Below are 22848 nucleotides of genomic sequence, written 5' to 3'. Positions count from 1 at the left end.
ATCTAAGCAAGGCTTATTGAACTAGCCAGACAAGTAATGGTAATGGCCTTCTGAGAATGGGGCAATAAGGTTACAAAAGAAGTGCTCCATGCCAGAAAGCAAATGGGTGGGCCTGGGTGGGCCACCCTCCCTCAACTCGCTGGTAGTGAGTTAGGAAAAGACAAAGGCCAGGGCTGAGGAGTGGGTGGGTGTAAGCTAGAAGTTGGAGGAAGAAGCAGGCTGTCTCCTGTGAAGGAGAGCAATGTCTGGTTTCTGCTCAAATCCAAGGCTGTGGCTATGGGTGAAGCAAAAGTCTTTTCTGGCTGCCTTTCCTGGGGGAAGAGAGCTGCACATGGGCATCAGCTTGAGCAAAGTCCAGAGAACCAAAAACTCTGAGGGGTCACCGCTGCATGGACTCCAACACCACAGGTTCCTTCCTTGACGCCACCAACAAACTCAGTAGAGTCACCAATCTCCACAAGGGAAAGGGCATCCCAATCGCTTAATGTCCCACTGGGACCAAGCTTGGTCTGATGCCCTAATAAAAGTGATGTGTTCGAGTTCTGATTACCACCCTAACCCAATAAAGAGAAAAGAACAAACCTGAATCTTTGCTACGTAAACTGTAACTGTGACATTGAAACCATCTATGAATGTCATCTGTCTGCCTTCCAAACAGGAGTTCACCTCCACCCTTAAATCCATTTACATTGTAAAGCAGGCTTCCTCAACCTCAGCCCTCCAGATGTTTTTTTGGCCTACAACTTCCATGATCCCTAGCTAGCAGGACCAGTGTTCAGGGATGCTGGGAATTGTAGTCTCAAAACATGTGTAGGGCCAAGGTGGAGGAAGCCTGTTGTAAAGGGGGGGGGAAACAAAGTATAATAGATTTCACAACACATTGGAATGTCAGTTCTTGGACCCAGTTGTTTCTCTCCTGAATTATCTATTATGTATTTTGTGTTTTTCTCAACTGAACTGCCCTGAGATCTATGGATGAGGTGCTAAATAAATAAATAAGGATAGACTCTGATAAATTTGGCATGAACTCTATTCAAAAACCTGGGGATCTAAATACCAGTCCAGATTTCCTGTTCAATGCTGGTTATTCTGGTTATTCTGGAGTATGACAAATAAGAGAAAGGCATGGAAACTTTGGGAAAATATTAATCAGTCCAAACAGGAACTAACCCAAATTCTTAACCCAAATTCAGGATGCGGCATATTTAGTCCATCCTTGGGCCTACTTTTTGTGTGTGCTTTCCCCGAAATGTTTCTGAAACCAATATTTACCTCAGTACACAAACACATTACTTATTAACATTGCTGAACGAGTGATTGCTTAAGAAGTCAAACATACTCTCTAACGCAGGGGGTTTCCATAAGCCCCAATGTTGATTAGACTTCCCACTCTGGATTTGCAGACACTGGAAGGCCCACTCCTCCAGGAAAATTACAGGGAGTTGCAAAAGAAGAAAAGAAAAGAGAAATAAAAAGGTGAAATATGAAAGTCTACATTTGCTCCATGGTTGTTACCCTCTCTTTGGCTTTAAGCAGTGCTCCCGAGCGAATGGTAAGTGTGCCTCTTCATTTTCTTCCCACAACATTATCATAAACCTGCTTGTTTAGAAGTATACCCCACCAATATTTAAAGAACATGCTCCTTAGTAAATGTGCTGGAAACGTCCCGAAATGGAAACGTGTTTTGGCACTGGTGTACACTGCATTTAAAAAGTGCAGCAAAGAACCTTAAGCATGGCCACCCTGAAATTGGAGGCCAGAGCATAGACTCAAGGAGGACTTTCATAGAATTGTAGAGTTGGGAGGTACCTGAGGGTCATCTAGTCCCACCCCCTGCAGTGCAGGAATGTCAGCTAAAGCATCCTTTGCACACCTTCCAGTTTGTCACTATCCTTCTTAAATTGTGGTGCCCAGAACTGGACACAGTAATCCAGGTGGGGCCTGACCAAGGCAGAATAGAGTGGTACTTTTACTTCCCTTGATGCTATTCTTCATGCAACCTAGAATAATATTAGCTTTTTTTTGCCAAAGTATCCCCCTGTCGACTCATGTTAAGATTGTGGCCTACTAAGACCCTTATCTGGGGACGCAGGTGGCGCTGTGGGTTAAAGCCTCAGCACCTAGGGCTTGCCGATCAAAAGGTCGGCGGTTCGAATCCCTGCGGCGGGGTGCGCTCCCGCTGCTCGGTCCCAGCGCCTGCCAACCTAGCAGTTCGAAAGCACCTCCGGGTGCAAGTAGATAAATAGGGACCGCTTACCAGCGGGAAGGTAAACGGCGTTTCCGTGTGCGGCTCTGGCTCTGGCTCTGGCCAGAGCAGCGATGTCACGCTGGCCACGTGACCCGGAAGTGTCTCCGGACAGCGCTGGCCCCTGGCCTCTTAAGTGAGATGGGCGCACAACCCCAGAGTCTGTCAAGACTGGCCCATACGGGCAGGGGTACCTTTACCTTTACCTTTTTAAGACCCTTATCACGTGTACTACAGTGGTGCCTCGCAAGATGAAATTAATCCGTTCCGCGAGTCTCTTCGTATAGCGGTTTTATCGTCTTGCGAAGCAAGCCCATTGACAGCTTAGCGGATTAGTGCTATTAGCGGTTTAGCGGCTTTTAGTGGATCAGCTGATAAGCGTCTTATCAGCGGATCAGCAGATAAGCGGTTTAGCGGCTTAGGAAAAGGGGGGGGGAGGGAAAAAAACCCACAGGAACTTGCAAGACATTTCGTCTTGCGAAGCAAGCCCATAGGGAAATTCGTTTTGCGAAGCGCCTCCAAAACGGAAAACCCTTTCGTCTAGCGGGTTTTCCATCTTGCGAGGTGTTCGTCTTGCGGGGCACCACTGTACTGGCAAGCAAGGTGCCCCCCCATCTTATATTTGTGCAGTTGTTTGTTTGTGCCTAAGTGTATAACATTTGCCCCTATTGAAATTCATTTTGTTAGTTTGGGCTCAGTCCTCAAATCTGTAAATGTCATCTTGAATCCTCGTTCTGTCTTCTGCGGCATTTGCCATCCCTTCTTGCTTGGTGTCATGTGCAAATTATAGGATCATCCCCTCAAATCCTTCATCCAAGTCTTTATATAGATGTTGAACAGGGCTCCCAACTGCAAGGCATTCCCAAATGTATTAATAGGCCTAGCACAAGGTTTATGTCTGTGAGAGAAAGGCAGAAACTAAAAGCTGCCATAGGTTTCTGCCTCGGTGCCTCAGGTGATTGAGTTGTTTTTAAAAGGCAATCCCTGGCTGCTCTTCTGCCAATAGGAACTTTGTATTGATAAAATCCTCTATAAAAGCAAACTTGTTCTTCATTGTTTTATTTGTAGGAAGGAAGTAACAGTCCTGGTACTGAGCCAGAAGAATCCAGACATGAAGTTCACCACTCCAGAGGTACCAAAGATGCTTTAATGTGCCTCACAAACAAACTAAGCCTTCCTTCCTTCCTTCCTTCCTTCCTTCCTTCCTTCCTTCCTTCCTTCCTTCCTTCCTTCCTAGCTTGCTTTCACAGCATGTAAAATTGCTCACTGGACGGCTTCCAAGATGGATTCCAAGATGTGATTCCAAGGGTTATTTCCATGATCCAGCTGAACTGATACGGCAAACTGGTTGCAACTGAGACTGGATTCTCAGTGAGAGCCATCCTGCTTAGTTCCTCACCACAAGGTGGCACCCCAAGACCTCGCAGGGCTGGGAAGGTGACCCCCCTCATTGCTTCTCCTCTGCAGCACCTCTGGCTGGGCTGAGGAGGTCTTCAATTCACTTGAAGTGCCTGCATCCCTCAGTTCTGCTCCCAGCTCTGGTTCGCCCACATTATTCATGGCTGTGGAAATGGATAGTCTCTCTGCTTCTAGGAACCTCATGGCGACATATGGGTGGGCGACATATGCCCGCTATACTGCAGTACCTACAATATAATGAACTTCCAATTGTCATATACTCACTGGAAAAATATTAGGGTTCATCATTAATGCTCTTGGAGGTCAGAGGCAGCATACATCTGAACACACATTGCTGGGGACCAGGCCCATGCAGAGGGGAGGGGGCACCCAGAGGGCGGGGGTGGAACGCCATGGACCGGCTGTTTTTTTTGTTTGAGTTTATACTTTTTTTTTCTTTTTCTTTTCTTTTTTAAATAATATTTATTAAGAGTTTAAAGATTACAAAAAGAAAGAAAAAGAATTAAACAAATCAACATAATAAAATACAAAAACAAAAACAAAGACACTACATAAAACATTGAATTAACAAAACAAAACAAAAACAATTCCAATATTTTCAATCTTAACTTTCATTCACTTGTTTCATTGACTTCCTCACGCCTCCCTTTTTGTATTCCACTTCAATTAACTGTTTCAGCAATTCCTTTCCATCTTCATCTATTTTCTGTCCTGTAATTAATCTTAACATATTCTAACCTTGTTTTTTCCCTTTAATACATTTATACTTTTTTCTAACAAGACTCCTACCCAGGGGCATAGGAAGGGGGGTGTGGGGGGGTGGTCCGCCCCAGATGTCATCCTTGGGGGGGTTCAGCACTTACCGCAGGGCCTGGCCTGCAGCGCACCTGAGCCACACGTCTCTCTTGGGAGTGACGCAATGGCTCGGGGCCCCACACTGCCCAAAATGGCAGCGTGGGGCTTGCGTCCGCCAGGCAGACTCTGTGGGCAGCTCACCAAGCCACCCCCCAGACGAATCGCCATGCTGCCCCTGTGTGCGAATTGCCGCAGAGCCCGTGGGCAGCTTGCCCTGCCCCTACCGCTCCGGGTCAGACCTCACCTGGAGTACTGTGTCCAGTTCTGGGCACCACAGTTCAAGAAGGACACTGACAAACTGGAACGTGTCCAGAGCAGGGCAACCAAAATGGTCAAAGGCCTGGAAACGATGCCTTATGAGGAACGGCTAAGGGAGCTGGGCATGTTTAGCCTGGAGAAGAGGAGGTTAAGGGGTGATATGATAGCCATGTTCAAATATATAAAAGGATGTCACATAGAGGAGGGAGAAAGGTTGTTTTCTGCTGCTCCAGAGAAGCGGACACGGAGCAATGGTTCCAAACTACAAGAAAGAAGATTCCACCTAAACATTAGGAAGAACTTCCTGACAGTAAGAGCTGTTCGACAGTGGAATTTGCTGCCAAGGAGTGTGGTGGAGTCTCCTTCTTTGGAGGTCTTTAAGCAGAGGCTTGACAACCATATGTCAGGAGTGCTCTGATGGTGTTTCCTGCTTGGCAGGGGGTTGGACTCAATGGCCCTTGTGGTCTCTTCCAACTCTATGATTCTATGATTCTATGATTCCTACCCGGGGCCTCAGACAAGCTGCACATGGGCCTACTGGGAAGTGCAGAAGGGGAGAAGGTTCTGTTTGCAGGTTTCCCACAGGCACCTTGTTGGTCATGGTGATGGACCAGATGGGCTGGAGCCAGGAACATCTTCATATGCTCTCCAGCAATATTTATTTTATAGCAGAAAGAAAGAAAAAGATTTAAGAATAAGGCTTAATGTGCTCTTTTGCTTTTTTTTAAAACTGCAGAAAAATGCTTTGATGAAACTCTGCATGAATATTTTGCAACTGGAGAAAGCTGGCCAAGAATCTACCAAGGGATAGTGCAGAAATGCACATGTGTTAACAACCTAATTAACTGCCAATATGCACAGCACACAGGTATTTCTATACAGCTTCTATACAGCTTCTATACTGCATGCTTTATTTTAGTATGTTTGCTAATCTGTTTATATGTAGTCCAGTGAAATGATAAAAAAATAAAACGATTGAGACACAGAAGTTGAATTGCATTAAATAATGCATAGAGTAGTGAAGAAGTCATACTCTCAGCCTTAAACCACTTACAGCAATTAAAAGGTATGCATCTTAAAATGTAATCTGTGAAGTAGCGGCATGATAGTAATTTCAAGTATTCTCGTAAGTTTCCTGAAAGGATTTTATCTTCTTCACCTCCTTTTCAGTTTTCAATTCCTTAATTTATCCTAACTGTACTGGACTTTTTGGATAATGTGCTGCTCACAGGTTGAATTTGACCGAAAGTTCTAAAAGTTATTCAACAATTTAAGTGGTTTTGTACCAGATCACGGGCACTACTTCAGAATAGTAGATGGTCCTGCCTTCAGAAATGAATTTCTCTAGGCACAATCATTTTTTGCACCCCCTGCCCCTGCCCTGCTCCATACATGGGAGTCCCATGGCGTTGACTCCATTGGCAGCCTCCCTATGTTTGAAGAGCTGCCCACTTGGGAAGGTGGCATCCACCCAATGGGCAGAGGCAGGTGCTGGGTGGGGCCCTTTGTTTCTTTGCCCTTTCCTGGGTTTATATTTCCTCACTCGGCTCCCCACCCAAGCCACAGTCACTTTAAAAAGGCTGCAGGGGGGAGTGGTCCTTTCTCCCTCTTGGCAAAATGGGGAAGGGTCATTGGTGCTATGGAGAGTGGGAAAAAGGAGGAGAGGCTTTAAAGCCCCTTTCTGAACTGCAGCACCAGCTTCCTTGCCTGCAAGAAGAGAGACACAACCAGAAATGCTGTGCACAACGCTGCCTTCTCCTCTCTTGGCAAAAACAAAAACAAAAAACGAAATTGCACGTCTTGCTGATTGCCTCTGTGAAGTGGCTGTTTCAGTTGCTTTAGGACAGACACTCTGCAATGTGTGTGTGTGTTTGGGGGGCAGTGGCGTCGCAAGGGGGTGGGGGGACGGTGCACCCCGGGTGCCATGTCTGGAGGGGTGACAAGAAGGCACCCCGTGTGGTGCTCACCCCGCTGCCCCTGGGCTTGGCGGTGTGAGCAGCCCTTGTGCCGCCGCAGCCACATGTCGAGGATCCTCCGTTCACAGCTGCAGCTGCAAGCAGAGGATCTTGCCACAGTCCGTACGGCGTTCAAGCGGCGCCAGTGGCAAATCGCTACGTACAACGCATGCACAGTGTCTCACACATGTGCTGTACGTAGCAACGCCGCACATGCGCTGTACATAGCAGTTTACCACTGGCGCCACCCGAGCGCCCTATGGATGGCGGTGGGAGCCCTCCGTCGCCACTCCAGCTGCAATCAGAAGATCGGTCCACTACCACTGCAGCCGTGAGCGGAGGATCCCTCCACTGTCCGTACGGTGCTCAGGCAGTGCCGGCGGCAAACCACTATGTACAACGCATGCACAGTGCGCTGTACGTACATGCACTGTACGTAGCGACGCTGCACGTGCGCCCTACGTAGCGATGTCATGCACGCGTCATATAGAGCGACACCACACATGCGTCATATGCAGCGGCGCAACACGTGCACAGCCAACGGCTTGCCCTGCCCCGGGTGTTGGTTAGCCTTTGTTCGCCCCCTGGGAGGGGGAGAGGAGACTAGGCATTGCAGCTGAATTGTGTGTCTGAAATAGGAGTTGTGGGTTGCTGCTGCTGCTGCTGCTGCCTATAAGCAGTGTGTGCATGTGTATGCATATGCGTACAGAGCTTTGTGTGTGCCCACATGGAGGGCACTGCTGCTTCCTGGCTGGTGGTGAGGGAAATAGGGTGAGGGGTGGGAAAGGCCTACGTGAATCACGCTGAGCTCCTTGGGAGGAAAAGCAAGCTTATAAACGTAAATATTAAATTAAAATGGGGTGAGCAGAGTAGGAGAGTGGTAAAAATATTTTGTTAAAGTCACCCTGTGGAGAGAGAGAGAGAGAGAGAGAGAGAGAATGGTACCTTGGTTTACGGACTTAATCCGTTCTGGAAGTCCGTTCTTAAATCAAAGCCATTCTTAAACCAAGGCGCACTTTCCCTCCCGTCGCCGGTGCCCTTCCATCATTCAGCTCCTGTTTGTTGACCAAGGTAAAGTTCGCAAACCGGGACACTACTTGCTGAATTGGTATACCAAATAATTCATAAACAGGGCTGTTCTTCAACCGAGGTACCACTGTATTGTTTTGGTGTGTTCATGGTCAATCATGGTGCAGCCACTGAAAGTCCCAGAGTTTCCTCCTCCCTCAGACTCTTATACCTGAGTCTTTTGGATTTTTAAAGTATTTTTCAGGAATGTTATTCTATTCCAGTTACAATTCAGCTGACATTATATATCTCAATCTCTATATGTATTCTATGAGACTCTGGGGATAATAAGGGGTTGGTCCAGTTTTAATTCACCTTTGGATTTTCCTACTAGTAATGTGCACCTTAGCATTTATCACAAAAACACTTTAGGCCGTTTCTGTGGGTATTGTGTGCATGTTAAGGCTTACCTTCCAGGCAGAGGTTCACACGTTAATGCTGTGTGTCCAAGCATCCTTTTTCTTGCTCTGGAGCTTTAAAACCCGCTCTTTAAACGTTAAATGTCAATTCAGGTTTTCCATGGATTGACATTTGCCCCAACTGAACTTTAAAGAGTGAAAAGCGAGAGGCTGCTCAGACACAGAACTTTAAATTGCATCCACACTCAGAAAGCGCAGAGGAAAGGTAAGTGTGGACAAACCTTCAACTGGAGCAAACACCAGTGTGCAGAAAACCTGAATTGACATTTGCTCCGATTCAGCTTTAAAGAACGAGTTTTTGTGGTAGAAACTGGGGTGGGGGGTAGGAAATGCTTGGACACGGAGCGTTCAAGTGCAGGCTTCTGGCTGGACAGAGCAGGGCAAAAGGTCAGTGTGGATAAGTCCTCTGCTTCACCTTGCAGGCTGCACCGTCAATCCATGCCCCCAAGGCAGTACTTGCAAGAAGATTGTCTTCACTAACGAAACAGTCTGTGACTGCAAAACACCCTGGGCAGGAAAACATTGCAATGTTGGTGAGTTGTATTCAACTTTCACTCAGTTTGGATCTTTGACTTATTTCCTTCCACAGAATTTAGGCCTCATTCACCGAGGCTTATGCTATATCCAGGACCCTTCATAAATTTTGTTTTGGAATTTGATAAACAGCTCCCTGCTCCTTAATGCTTGATTCCCAGAGCTGAATGGACTAGATTTAAAATTATTAGAACTCTGGACTCTTGCTGCCCTTTCCTGTGGCACAGCTTGTATGTCAATATGGACATTTTCTTTACTCATGTTTATTTTTAGGCTGCTTTACAGGAGCCTTTATCTGCTCTGACTTCTCAACATGGCTTACAATATAATATTTAAAACCTACCAAGCAGGGCCACTGATGCCAATCTTAAGAGAAAGTCAAGTCCATATAGAAGTAATCAGCCCTTTAACTAACCTGACTCTAAACCATTTAGGGATTTAGAAGCCAAAACCAGGACTTTGAATTGGGCCCAGGAGCAGCCTGACAACCTGTGCAGCTGGTATAGAGTTTATGTCATATGCTTTGACTAACCTGGCAAGCACCTTGAGCAGCTGGATTCTGTACCAGTTAAAGTTCCCAAGTTCTGTTCAGAGGCAGCCCTATGTAGTCTGTCCGAATGCATGCATGCCTATGGCAAGGTCTACCTTTTCTAGTGTTAGGAGAGCTTGCAGCTCAAGTGAATGAGATTGAAATTATCATTTATGTTTTTGGAGTTTAAAGGCTTTATTCATGCAGGAACAGATTTCTCTCGAAAAGAACTACTTACAGAATCAGAGTTGAAAGAGAGAGAGATAGCAGACTTTTTGTCTCAAGCTGGGAGAGAAAAAACAAAACAGCTAAGCTTTTAGCGGCAGAGTTAACTTGGACAGATAGGCTACAAGGAAAGGCTGCCTAGATTACTAGATAAACAGTCTAGCGGATGGCAGGAGGTGGGGTGGGGTGAGCAGCAGCCATGCCTTTCCCACTCCTCATAGGGTTGACTTCCAGAACTATCCCATATGTCCAACCTAGTCAGATGGTCTAGAAACTGGATTAGGTTGGATTGAAATCACCCCTCTTTGCCACCAAGCCAACAACGTCATGCTTTTTCTATAGTATGGTGGACAAAATAGCAACTGATTAGGCTGGGCAAGTAGTCTAGCTAGATAACCAGATATTTGCTTCTTACAATGACCATTTTACTTTTCATTCACTGTGTTGGGCCATCACATTTAACCTGCTTTTTCAGCACCTTAGCTGACACAGTTGCTCTCCCTTTGGCTATCCTCTAAACCCCTGCTGTAAAGAGGGCCAAAAAGCAGAGGAGAACCCACTACCCCCATGACCCAAGCTGCCCTGAAGTCCTTGTATTTTCATTGTCAAATTCATTGTTCATCCACAAAAGATCATTTAACAATTTTTTAAAAAAATATTGTACAGAAGATGTGAAACTTTGCAGATAAGAAACTGCAGCTCTTATTATTTACCACTAGGTGGCAAAATCCAGCAGAATTTAATGCTTTAAAAGGGAGAAAGATTAAGAACAGCTGCAAGAACAGAGATACATTTTTTAGTCAAACATGGGTGAAATAAAACTGCTCAATTCTCAGAGTTTGCAAAATACTCAACAAAGCAACAGAACTACACCATGCTTGCCATTCATAGTTCTTCAGACATATTGCAAAAATAAGAGTGAGTCATAGGTTTCAGCTGGGGCTGATAACATCGGCATCACCTTACCTTGGGTAGTCAGGTGTGCTTATAGTGAGAACAGGATCCATTCTATCCAAGCTGTGTGCTGTACAGCAGCACACAATGCCACAAGTGGTTTTGCCCTGGGAAATGTAGCTTCACCAAGGGCTGATGCAATGTGAAGGCAATGATGTTCTCTCCCAGTGGCCTACAGCCAGGTCCACCATCAACAGTGGTGGCCCAGAAAATATAGCTGAAAGGAGAAGATGACTGGAAAAACAGGGTGTGGTGAAGAGGGGGTGGGTGGGGCTAGGGTCACATTGAGATGTGGGGGGGGGTAGGACAAATTTGGATCACCTCAATATTCCAAAATGTTTCCCAGTTTCTCTGGAAGCAGCTTGGGTCATTTCCAACACAAGCTGTGTGTGTGTAAATAATAAGTGGATAGGTAAAAGGTAAATAGGCAGCGCTTTTTTTCTTAAAAAAATGTTTAGGGGTACTCTCATTTTCCTACTCATATTGAAATACTGCCCCTCAATGAGTTCAAACTTAGACTCACAAAATGTTTAGGGGTATGCATACCCCTGCGTCCTCCCAGAAAAAAAGCACTGTAAATAGGTAAAGGACCCCTGGGCATAGTCAATGGCGACTATGGGGTGTGGCACTCATCTTGCTTTTCAGGCCGAGGAAGCCTGCGTTTTTCCACAGACAGATTTCCAGGGTCATGTGGCCAGCATGACTAAACTGCTTCTGGCACAACGGAACACCGTGACAGAAACCAGAGCGCACAGAAACACGGTTTACCTTCTTGCCACAGCGGTACCTATTTATCTACTTGCACTGGTGTGCTTTCGAACTGCTAGGTTGGCAGAAGCTGGGACTGAGCAACGGGCGCTCACCCCATTGTGGGGATTTGGATTGCCGACCTCCCGATCGGCAAGCCCAAGAGGCTCAGTGGTTTAGACCACAGTGCCACCCTCTCCCTCACAGAAATAAGTGGATAATGTTATGCTAGCAGATGTTTACTTAAGACTTCTGTATGTTTATCTAGGTCCTAGCCAACATTGCTATTCTGGTAATGGGACAAACTACAGGGGCATTGAGAAAAAGACAATTTCTGGAGATAATTGTTTGCCATGGAATTCAGATCTCCTTTACCAAGAGCTTCATGCTGACATAGTTGAAAACCCAGTGCAACTGGGACTGGGACCACATTCATACTGCCGGTAAGAAAATTAGCTGGTAGATAGTGGAAAATACAAGTAAAAATAGAGACATTTGTGGGTTACACCCTGGTTCTCACCCCAGTGACTCTCTGATCGCACACATATACACACATGCACAAGGGACGCAGGTGGCGCTGTGGGTTAAAGCCTCAGCGCCTAGGGCTTGCCGATCGAAAGGTCGGCGGTTCGAATCCCTGCGGCGGGGTGCGCTCCCGCTGCTCGGTCCCAGCGCCTGCCAACCTAGCAGTTCGAAAGCACCTCCGGGTGCAAGTAGATAAATAGGGACCGCTTACCAGCGGGAAGGTAAACGGCGTTTCCGTGTGCGGCTCTGGCTTGCCAGAGCAGCGATGTCACGCTGGCCACGTGACCCGGAAGTGTCTCCGGACAGCGCTGGCCCCTGGCCTCTTAAGTGAGATGGGCGCACAACCCCAGAGTCTGTCAAGACTGGCCCGTACGGGCAGGGGTACCTTTACCTTTACCTTTTACGCACATGCACACATATTCTTCTCTACTTTGATAGATGTGCGGTATTGTGTGTTAGCAAAGCCACTTGAATGATGCAGAGAGAAAATTGGGTTTAGAACTGAAGGTATATGAAGAAAACCCAAACTTGCATAAGAGGAAAAAATGGTGGGGTTAGTGACAAAAGCAATGTTCACCAAACATTAAGGGGCAAATGTTTTTCCTTCCCCACTGCGTTAGAAACCCAGATGAAGACAAGGAGCCATGGTGCTACACAGTCAAAGAAAACTCAGTATCTTGGGAATACTGCAATGTTACTTTATGTCGTAAGTAACATTTTGCATCTATGGGGCTTTTTGAAGTTAGCATAAGCAAAGGAAGAAGTGAAATTAGTAAATGTAAGGGAGGAACAAGTCCCTTTCCCCTTCCATATACAGGTCACGTGCCATTTCTCATGTTTAAGGTCAGAATGTTCTGGAGCAGATAACAGCCGGTACAACAGCTCCATAGATAGTCCTGTCTGTTTCCCCCAGCCCAGCCCAGTAGATGCCTCCCCTTCCTCTCCAGACCAGGTTCTGCCGCTGTGCTGTAAAGATGAATCCTTAAAGACTTCTGTGCTCACTGTGTCAGTTCTCATGCAAGGCTGACTTGGGGCATTCAGCCTGCCCAAGTTCTGCTCCTGGGGAAGGACTGAGAGACGAAGAGACGGATTTGTATGAGGTTGTGTGCGCATGATGTGGTTCTGAAGGACTGGGTGCATCTGGCTGATAAGTGCTTGAGTTTGAGACCCTATTCACTAGTCTGAATAAAATGGCCCAATCCAACCCAAGTCCAGCAACAAAGGAACATATCACTACAGGGAAGGGAAGCACAATGCTAACATCAAAGGCTGAACTAGGAATGACATAAGCAGGGTGATTCTACCCCTCCTATGCAGTTTCAGACTCTGATGTTAGTGGGATGGCATCAGGCTGAGCAGCAAGCAGGAAACGCCCAGAATGAGAAGATGCAGCCTAAACTAAGCTGCTCCACTTCTGCTACGCCACTCTGAAGACGCCATAATCAGAAAAGAGCTCTTTGCCTTGTAATCATATTCCGTAGCTATTTAAAGTAAATAGTAAAGATTCAGTAGTAAAAATGGGTAAAAGATTAAATATATCTGTTCTTCACTCAGGGAGCAGAAGAAGGCAGCCGCCACCGCCACCCCCACCCCCGGAAACTTTTGATGACTTTGCCGTGGTCCAGAATTTATGTGGGAGAAGACATAAGAAGCGAAACTTCTTAAGACCCAGAATTATAGGAGGATCTTCCTCCTTGCCAGGATCACATCCCTGGCTGGCCAGCATATATATTGGGAAAAATTTCTGTGCTGGAAGCCTTCTTCGTTCTTGTTGGGTGGTGACAGCTGCGCATTGTTTTGCTGATAGGTAGAGCCTATGCTTTGATTTCATCTGAAATTCACTGCACGTGCCTCAAAATGCTTTTAAATCAAACAAAATGTTTCATGTGAGATCCCTGAGCGAAGATGGAATGAAGTTTGAGCCAAGAATCCCTAATGCTCAGAACCTCTAGAAGCAGGCAGGCCCTGGGCCCTGTGAAGCAATAATACAAAGTTAAAGCTTCTTAGAATGTGCACTAGCCTGCAGGTATCACAAAGACTGTAAAGAAATTGTGTTTTATATAATGGGACTCTCAGAACTTTTTATATTTTGAAACAGTATTTAGCAGTTTGGAACAGCAAGCATAAGTAAAAAGCAATTCCCAGAAGGTGCAGCTGATGTTATATTAAAGAAGCAATGCCAGGAATATAGTGAAACCTAACTCCCATCTATCAGAGCGGGGGGAACTGAAACTGGCTGGCAGCTGGATCCTTATTTTCCCCACCCTCTGTGGACAAGTTTGACAAGTATGGTGTGCATCACTTTGGAGTCCCAACAAACTGCTGATTGTCAGGACTTTAAAGCTCCTTTCACAGCTCTCTGCTGATCATCAGGGGACCAGCTGATTGTCAGTACTTGCAGAGATGTGTGTGCATTGCTTTGAAACTCTGATGCTTCACGCAGCTCTCTGTAAGCTCCAATGATCTCCTGAACAATGAGGCTTCTAAACAGCAATGTTGGGCACTATGCACAGGGCTTTACAGATACAACCCCCCTTTTGACCCAGTCATGTCTTTATCTGCTGCATACCTGATGTTACATCTTCTACAGTTTAAATCTAGAATCATAGAATTGTAAAGTTGGAAGGGAGCCCAAAGGTCATGTAGTCCAACACCCTACAATGCAGGAACCTCCGCTAAAGCATTCGTGGCAGATGGCCATCCAACCTCTGCTTAAAGGAGAGTCCACCACCGTCTGACGAAGTCTGTTCCACTGTCAAACAGCTCTTACCATCAGAAAGTTCTTTCTGATGTTTAACTGGCATCTCCTTTCTTGTAACGTGAATCCATTGGCTTGGATCTTACCATCTGGAGCAGAAGAAAACAAGCTTGCTCCATCTTTCATGTGACAGCCCTTGAGACATCTGAAGATGGCTCAGATATCTCCTCTTAGTCTCCTCTTTCCCAGACTAAACATACCCAACTCAACCATTCCTCATAAGCCTTGGTTTCCAGACCCTTTTTCTTCATGGTCACCCTACTCTGCATACAATCCTGCTTGTCAATATCCTTCTTAAATTGTGGTGCCCAGAACTGGACACAGTACTCCAGGTGTGGTCTGACCAAGGCAGAATAGAGCTGGACTATTACTTCCCTGGATTCTATACTTCTGTTGATGTAGCCTAGTATAGAATTAGCTTTTTTGCTGCTGCATCACATTGTTGACTCATGTTAAGCTTGCAGCCTGCTAAGATCCCTAGACACTTTTCACATGTACTACTGGCAAGCCAGGTGTCCCCCATCTTATATTTGTGCAGCTGGTTTTTCATGCCTTGACATGCTGTCAAGGTCATATTGAATCCCCATTGTGTCTTCTGCAGCATTAGCTATCTCTCCCAGTTTGGTGTCATAGAATTGTAGAGTTGGAAGGGACCCTAAGGATCATCAGCAAATTGGATGAGCATCACCTCAATTCCTTCATCCAAGTCTTTACGAAGGCGTTAAACAACAATGGGCCCAGGACAAAACTCTGCAGCACCCCACATCACTTTTTCCCAATATGTTGAGGAAACATTAGTGAACACTCTTTGGGTTTGGCCAGTCAACCAGCTACAATCCACCTAACAATTACCTCATCCAGCCCACATTTCACTAGCTTCTCCACCAGAATATCATGGGGGACTTGAAATCAAGAAATGCCATGTCTACACCATTGCCCTGATCCACCAATCCTGTAACTCTATCAAAAAAAGAAATGAGATTGTTTCTTAGTAATCACAGCATCCTTTTCTAAGTGCCCACAGGTAAAGGTAAAGGTAAAGGTACCCCTGCCCGTACGGGCCAGTCTTGACAGACTCTGGGGTTGTGCGCCCATCTCACTTAAGAGGCCAGGGGCCAGCGCTGTCCGGAGTCACGTGGCCAGCGTGACATCGCTGCTCTGGCCAGAGCCAGAGCCGCACACGGAAACGCCGTTTACCTTCCCGCTGGTAAGCGGTCCCTATTTATCTACTTGCACCCGGAGGTGCTTTCGAACTGCTAGGTTGGCAGGCGCTGGGACCGAGCAGCGGGAGCGCACCCCGCCGCAGGGATTCGAACCGCCGACCTTTCGATCGGCAAGTCCTAGGCGCTGAGGCTTTAACCCACAGCGCCACCTGCGTCCCAAACAAGTGCCCACAGACTGACCATTTAATTATCTGTTCCAGGACCTTTTCTGGTATCAGTGTCAAGCTGACTGGTTGGTATTTATTTACCTGAGTCTTATTTTTTCCTCTTTTTGAAGTTGGGGACAACATTTGCCTGCTGCCACTCGGCAGGAACCTAATCTGTTCTCCAATATTTCTTAAGGATTATAGACAGAAATTCTTAGATTACATCTGCAAGCTCCTTTAGTACCCCTGAGTGTAGTGCGCCATGCCCTGGAGAGGTCTACATTTCAAGTAGCTAGGTGTTCTTTTCCTATCTGGGGCTGCAGCTCCCTCCTTGCAACATGCATTCTGTTATCACCAGGTTGAGCACTGCTTTCTTTTGGGTTAAGAAAGAGGCAAAGAAGGTGTTGAGCTGTTCCACATTCTCTTTGTCATCCTATAGCATGTCTCTGTCTTCTCCATGCAGAGGAAGTACTACTTGCTTGTTCTTCCTATTGATTCAGGCATAGCCAAAGAAACCTTTCTTGCAACTGTTGGCTTCCGTGGTGAGGTGCAACCCATCTCTTGCCAGAAGTCCTTCCTCAAGGAAGCGGAGACCATGGTCCAAGAAGCCAAATCCTTATTGACAACACCAACTGCACAGTCAGTGGTTTACTTCTAGGATTTCCCTCTCTCTTCCTGGGTCACATCCTTCAACAGGAAGCGGAGGTGAAAAAGGCCCTTCAGCTTCCTGCCCAGAGTCTTACGGTCCCTTGCTATAAGTTAAAGACTGTGGCTGGCAATCTCATTTGCATCCACATGAATCAGTGAAGGAATCAGTGCAGCACATCCTCACTAGTTCAGCAGCCCAATGGCAGAACTAAATCCACAGGATGGAAGCAAAGGTTATGTCAAACCAAGGTCACTTCCAGGTAACCCATTTGCTGAGCATTCCTCCCAGTTTGTTTGTGGGGAGGTGATACAACATTCTGTTAAGCAGCTGCTATTCTGAATTTCCCCCTTCATTTTCCTTACAACAAAATGTTTTTTGGAAGCAAGTTGCTTGTGTTACCAAATGTTACTCTTCATTTGGTGAGCATGGCTGTCATGCCCATTTCTGCTATTCCTTCTGCTGCTGCTGGGCTACTGATGCTATAAGTTGGCTTATAGCATCACGACTGCAACTCACAACGTTACATTGGCACCCTGACACCCCAATCAAAATGTTATTTGCTGGATCAGCCAATTTAAATATTATAATACTATAATATTCTGTTCCTTACCTATAGGAAGGAAGGAAGTGCATTTGTTAAGGTCATAACAAAATCATTCAAATATACAGATAAATAAGAATAAAATATTTAAAATGCATCATGTAGCTTAATAACATCATTCTCTTCATCATTTTCTTTCCTCTTTTCTTCAGTCCGCTGATGTCAACAATTCGAATTGTCTTGGGACAACATTTTTTTAATATGACAACAGATGTTACTCAAGAATTTGATGTGGAGAAGTACTTCATGCATCCTGACTTCACAGTATACAACCCAACTGAAAATGATATAGGTGAGCCTTTTTCCTCTTTCTGGTTTAGTTTTAAGTGTGTGGACTGAGGTGCAGCCAAGTGGGCAGTGATATTGCCATATCTTCCACCTATCAGACACCGGAAGTGTAGCTCTGGCTCCCTGTGCCTGGCCAGACTGAACTGCAGGCGTCGTCCTCAATAGGAGTTTGGGAAGATCAGAATGGATCTTCCCTCTAAAGTTTGAGAAGATCAGAATGGATCTGCTCTCCTTGCTGCAGAAAGCTTTTGATAAAAACCAGAACTTTATGATTCTACTCATTCCTAGTGGCAAAGTGCTTTTTTGAACAAAGGTGAGAGACCAAAAAAAAGAAGTACCTGAAATCTCAGCTCTTCACTCGCAGGGCTGGGTCATCCGCGTGTGGTCATTGCTTGATGATTTCAAAATCAAGTGAACACAGTCACTTTCTGTGATCTTTTTTTAAAAGTTATTTTCTCTTGCAGTTTTAGTTAAGTTGAGGAAGGTGAATCAACGCTGTGCAGTGAAGTCCCAGTTTGTTCGACCAATCTGCCTGCCGGAAAAGGGAATGTCGTTTCCAGATAATCAGAAATGCCAAATTGCTGGATGGGGACACTTACATGAAAGTAAGTTAGAACATTGCTTTTATGTGTGCTACTGATACTGACCAGAGACATAACCAGATGTTCTAACTAGGCAAGACTTGGAACTATGATCACTTTAGTCTTCATGCAGATGATTTGTCAACTGAATCACTTCTTTGGCCAATTCAAGAACACATATCACCCGTTAATTGTTTTATTGACAGCATGATTTAGCTCTGTTTTGCTGAAATGTCCTTTGACTTTTGCCGCAGAATTCTAGCACAGTGCAGCATAAAGTATGGCACCTGCTTTCTAGACATTGCACCCAGTTTTAAAATGTAGTTTCTCTTTTGTAATAGCCACTAAATCCTCAGAGGCTGAAATGCGCAGGGACTTTTCTTTCCTACACCTGGTCCTGCACAGCGGCCCTTTGCCTTTCTGCCTACTACATGATCCAGGGGATATGGAGAGAAATGGGAATTGGAGCCTTCAGAATAACTATAGGAAAGAAAAAGTGCTGGAGAGGAAAATTAGGGGCCAGAAAGAAATGGTTATGTGATCAAAAGGCAATGCAAGTCAACCATGACTGTGAATGGGATTATACCGGAATAATAATAATAATAATAATAATAATAATAATAATAATAATTTATATGCCACCCTTCTATCACTTCAGGAGTACACTACAGTGGTACCTCGGGTTACAGATTCTTCGGGTTACAGATTCTTCGGGTTACAGACTCCGCTAACCCAGAAATAGTACCTCGGGTTAAGAACTTTGCTTCAGGATGAGAACAGAAATCGCTTGGTGGCGGCACAGTGGCAGCGGGAGGCCCCATTAGCTAAAGTGGTGTCTCAGGTTAAGATTAGTTTCAGGTTAAGAACGGACCTCCGGAACGAATTAAGTTCTTAACCCGAGGGACCACTGTAGTAGGCTAGGAAAGGTATTCTACAGTAGTAGGGCTGCGAGTTCAATGTTCCTTTCCGATTCTCTGAGTTGGCTCAGTGAAATGCTCAGAAATAAATAGAATATTTGTCAAGTTAAATGCTTAAGCACACTGCTGAAGCCCCGTCTTGCATAAGGCTTGGCCTGCCGGCCCCACCTGTGAAGAGCAAGAGTTAGAACTTGGCCACAGCTGTTTCCAGGGCAAGCCTATTTGGCAGGTTTTTGGGGCAGTGAGTGACTATGAGCAGGCCAGCCCTGGTGGGAGGGCAATGGTAGGGACAGCCCCCCCCCCCGAGGATTTCTCCTTTGGGGTGTGATGAGGGTGATGGCACTCCCCCGGGCGACTGCTTGTGGCTGGGCTTGCTCCTAGGTGCGAAACTGAAGCAGCTGGACTAGGATGGGCAGTGGGGATGCCAGTTAACCTGGCTTCCAAGTGAGAATAGTATTTATTTGTCTGCTTGGTTGGTTGGTTTGCACTGATATCCCGCCTTTTTCTCCACGGAGCTGAAGGTGGTCCACATGGTTCTCCCCCTCCTCATGCAATCCCCACAGTGACCCCAGCAGGTAGATGAGGCTGAGAGACACTGGACTGGCCCAAGGTCACCCAGTGAGTTTCACGACTGAGTAGGAATTTGAACCCTGGTCTCCCTGGTCTTAGTCTGACACTCTAACCACTACACCACCCTGGGGGAAATGTGTCTGAGAATGAATCCAGCTCGCAAATATATAACTAGTGTGATTGCATTTTATTTTTCTATTTTATATTATTTTAATTTACTGCACTGATTGTATTTTTATTATTGTTATTTTTGCATAAATATTCCGTTCACCACATTGGGGGCATCTGAGCCAAAAAGTAGCATATAAACCATAACATAAATATGTAAACTATTACGGGTTGTAGCCAACTAAATTTTACTCAGAGGAGACCCTTTTATATGGATCTGGTAGTCATATTCATTCATTTCGATTGGTCTCCTCTGAGTAGTACTACTGTTGAATCCAACCCTTGTGAGAGTGCTTGGCAAAACACTTTAAACACTTCAAGTTAATCTACTCTGCTCATCACAGCTATCTGCCAATCACCCAATCCCACCACCCTTCTGAGTAATACCCCTCCCCACCTTCTCACTATATAGAAGGGTCTGGTGACTTCTGTTTCAGTGTATCTGAAGAAGTGTGCATGCACACGAAAGCTCATACCAAGAACTAACTTAGTTGGTCTTTAAGGTGCTACTGGAAGGAATTTTTTTATTTTGTTTTGACTGTGGCAGACCAACACGGCTACCTATCTGTAACTACTCTGCTCTAGTTAGAATTAATTGTTTTCTATACAATTTATTTCTACAGATTCATCCAGCTATTCTAAAGTATTGCAAGAAACATCAGTTCCGATCATCCCTGATTACAAATGTCAGAACTATGATGTTTATGGAGCTGACATTAGTGAAAATATGTTCTGTGCTGGTTACCTTGATGGTAAATCAGACGCCTGCCAGGTAATATTATTGAGTTTCTGCCTGAATTAAATTTGTACAAGAGAGTGAATGTGAATGTGAGAGTTCAAGGAATCCCTCTTGGCATTTCTGTTTTGCTCACACTTTGTTTTGGGTTTTTTTGGGGGGGGGCTGTGTAGCACATCTTTCCTCCCCCTTCCTTAGGGAATGCAAAAAAAATACTGGGTTTGGTGTAAGTTCTCTTCTTAAAGGGGTGGTGGAGTGGCCTAGTGGAGCGGCCACCTCCTCTTAATGGGAGATAAATCCCTTTTGAAATGTAGACTATGGAGATGAGATCTCCATTTCAAAAATCTGAACTCACCACTCCTGTGTGTGTGGTGTGTGTGTGTGGGGGGGGGGAAATCAAAGTGGAAACATTGGGGTTTTGGTAGAGGACCAAGGACAGCTAAAATGTTTAGATATAGGCTTGACTCTTCTGGAGATTGGAGAATTCCACATTTTAAGTGCTATTATGAGTCCAATGAACTCCACCATTTACTTTTTTTAAATGCATGGGCAGGGCCATCAATGGGTGCAAATCGTAAAAACGTCCAATTTCCAGAGGATATTCCTTTTGTGAAGAAGGAACTGAAGTGAAATATGTCAGTTCTACATGTAGGGCCGCACCTCGGGTTTGGCGCTGAAGAGCTGAAGGGAGGGGTTCTTTGATTCTTGGGGTCTTGCCTCTCATTCCACTTCATTGCCTCCTGGAGTTTTCAGTTAGAGCTGAACAATTTATTGTCCTGCAGTTTTCTCAGGCTGACCCTTGTCACATGCCTCACAACTGAAAGTATTGAGGGTCCACTCCAGATCTTGCATAGAAGTTGGGGGTTTTGTAGTATAAAAAAGGGAGGGCTTCTTCTTGAAAACTTGAATTTTTTTCTTGAAAATTCTTGACTACCAGCTGAAGGATGCCAATGTTGTGTGGTAAGATGCCAACTGCTCCTGCCTCCACTATAAATGCTTCCACTATAAATGGTGAGCAACAAAAGGCCCAAATATCCAAATATTCAAGGAAATACTCCAACCATATGAGCATTAATTATTTGGCCCAAACTATCTGGCAATTGTTTTGAAAGGCCTATCAGTGTCCTGCAATGTTGGCAATTTATGACACTGGTAAGGAATATGAGCATGCTTGGTCCCCATTTTCTTATTTACATTTTTCCAATTTATTACACAGCTTGTATACCAGGTGGAATCTAGACACATATAAAAACCGCTTTGAAACTGCTTTTTTTAAAAAGCATGTTTAAAAATACATTGAATTTTCCATAAGGCTCACCATTGCCATCTAGTGTCACATTGTATATTGCGCTTAAAACACACTTAAAACGTTTTATTTGCAGCCGTATAGCTAGTCTCCTTTTGCAATGTTATTGAGCTTACAACAAGCAAAATTATTTCGTAAGACGCAGAGATTGTCATTTGCAAAACCTATGATAAATAAAACGAGCCAATCTTTCCAAATAATGGAAAGCATAGCAAAATACTTTTGTCCTTAAATTTATCTTTGAAACAGGGAGATTCTGGCGGCCCCCTGGCCTGTGAAAAGGATGGCGTATCTTACCTGTGTGGCATTATCAGTTGGGGTGATGGATGTGGCAAAGCAAGGAAGCCTGGTGTTTATACAAGAGTGACCAAATATGTGGACTGGATAAATGAGAAGATAAACCGACTCCAAAAGAGCAGCCGTAGTTCCTTACCCAGATGAAGCATTTCACATTTTGCTGAAATTATGGATTGCCACCGTCATTGTTTATAATGCTAACTGTTGTCATTAAAAGGCACCCTGTTCCACCTGTTTCTGCCAAGCCTTTCTGTCTACCGTACTTCACAATAATGGACTTGTTTCAGGGCTGGACAAAAGGATGATGAAGCCCTAAGCTGTCAGCTTAAAAGGTCCCAAAGCATTACCCCACAAAAAATGTGCATTGTTCTAAAAGAAAGGACAATAGAAATAGAAATTATAAATTTTTATATGTGTGTATATACAGAATATACACATATATTTTCACATAGGTGAGGATTCAACTAAAAACTAACAATCTAATTGAAACATACACCTTGTAGCCAATTGTGTAAAACCTGAAATTTGGGGATTTGCTTGTTTGTTTTGTAATCAGAGTGTGGGAGTGGTCAGGATCAGGCACTGCACCATAATGGGGGTACATAGTCATTATGGTCACCAGTAACTATGCCAGGGGCCCCCAAACTTTTTTCAAAGAGGCCATATTTGATGAAGTGAACATGCGTGGGGGCCAACCAAAGTTGTTGAGCTTTTTTTTAGTTTTTTAGGATTGAGGTTGCTGAGCTTTTTCGACAATTTTACCCCAGGACATATACTGCCATGGGGGCTGGATTAAATTGGCCGGCGGGCCAGATTAGACCTCCAAATGGACTTTGGACATGCCTGAACTATGCTGTGGTTAACACTAGAGCTGA

The 22848-nt window shown here is 45.1% G+C and overlaps 1 protein-coding gene across 1 annotated transcript; it reads left to right on the top strand.

Annotated features, from left to right (window-relative positions):
• Window positions 1-1335: 1335 nt before the first annotated feature.
• Window positions 1336-22207, top strand: HGFAC (HGF activator). Its single transcript, XM_079991657.1, is given in 12 exon segments — window positions 1336-1552; window positions 3314-3377; window positions 5514-5645; window positions 8642-8752; window positions 11477-11651; window positions 12354-12439; window positions 13288-13540; window positions 17263-17402; window positions 17863-18003; window positions 20258-20406; window positions 21926-22070; window positions 22073-22207. Coding segments are annotated over 12 exon segments (1494 nt in total). The 5' UTR covers window positions 1336-1483; the 3' UTR covers window positions 22102-22207.
• The last annotated feature ends 641 nt before the right edge of the window (window positions 22208-22848 follow it).

This window comes from Podarcis cretensis, assembly GCF_951804945.1.
Source record: "Podarcis cretensis genome assembly, chromosome: 9".
In the NCBI taxonomy this organism is placed as follows: Eukaryota; Metazoa; Chordata; class Lepidosauria; order Squamata; family Lacertidae; genus Podarcis; species Podarcis cretensis.
The sequence above is the reverse complement of the archived record's forward strand: the minus strand, read 5'-3'. Positions and strand labels throughout refer to the sequence as shown.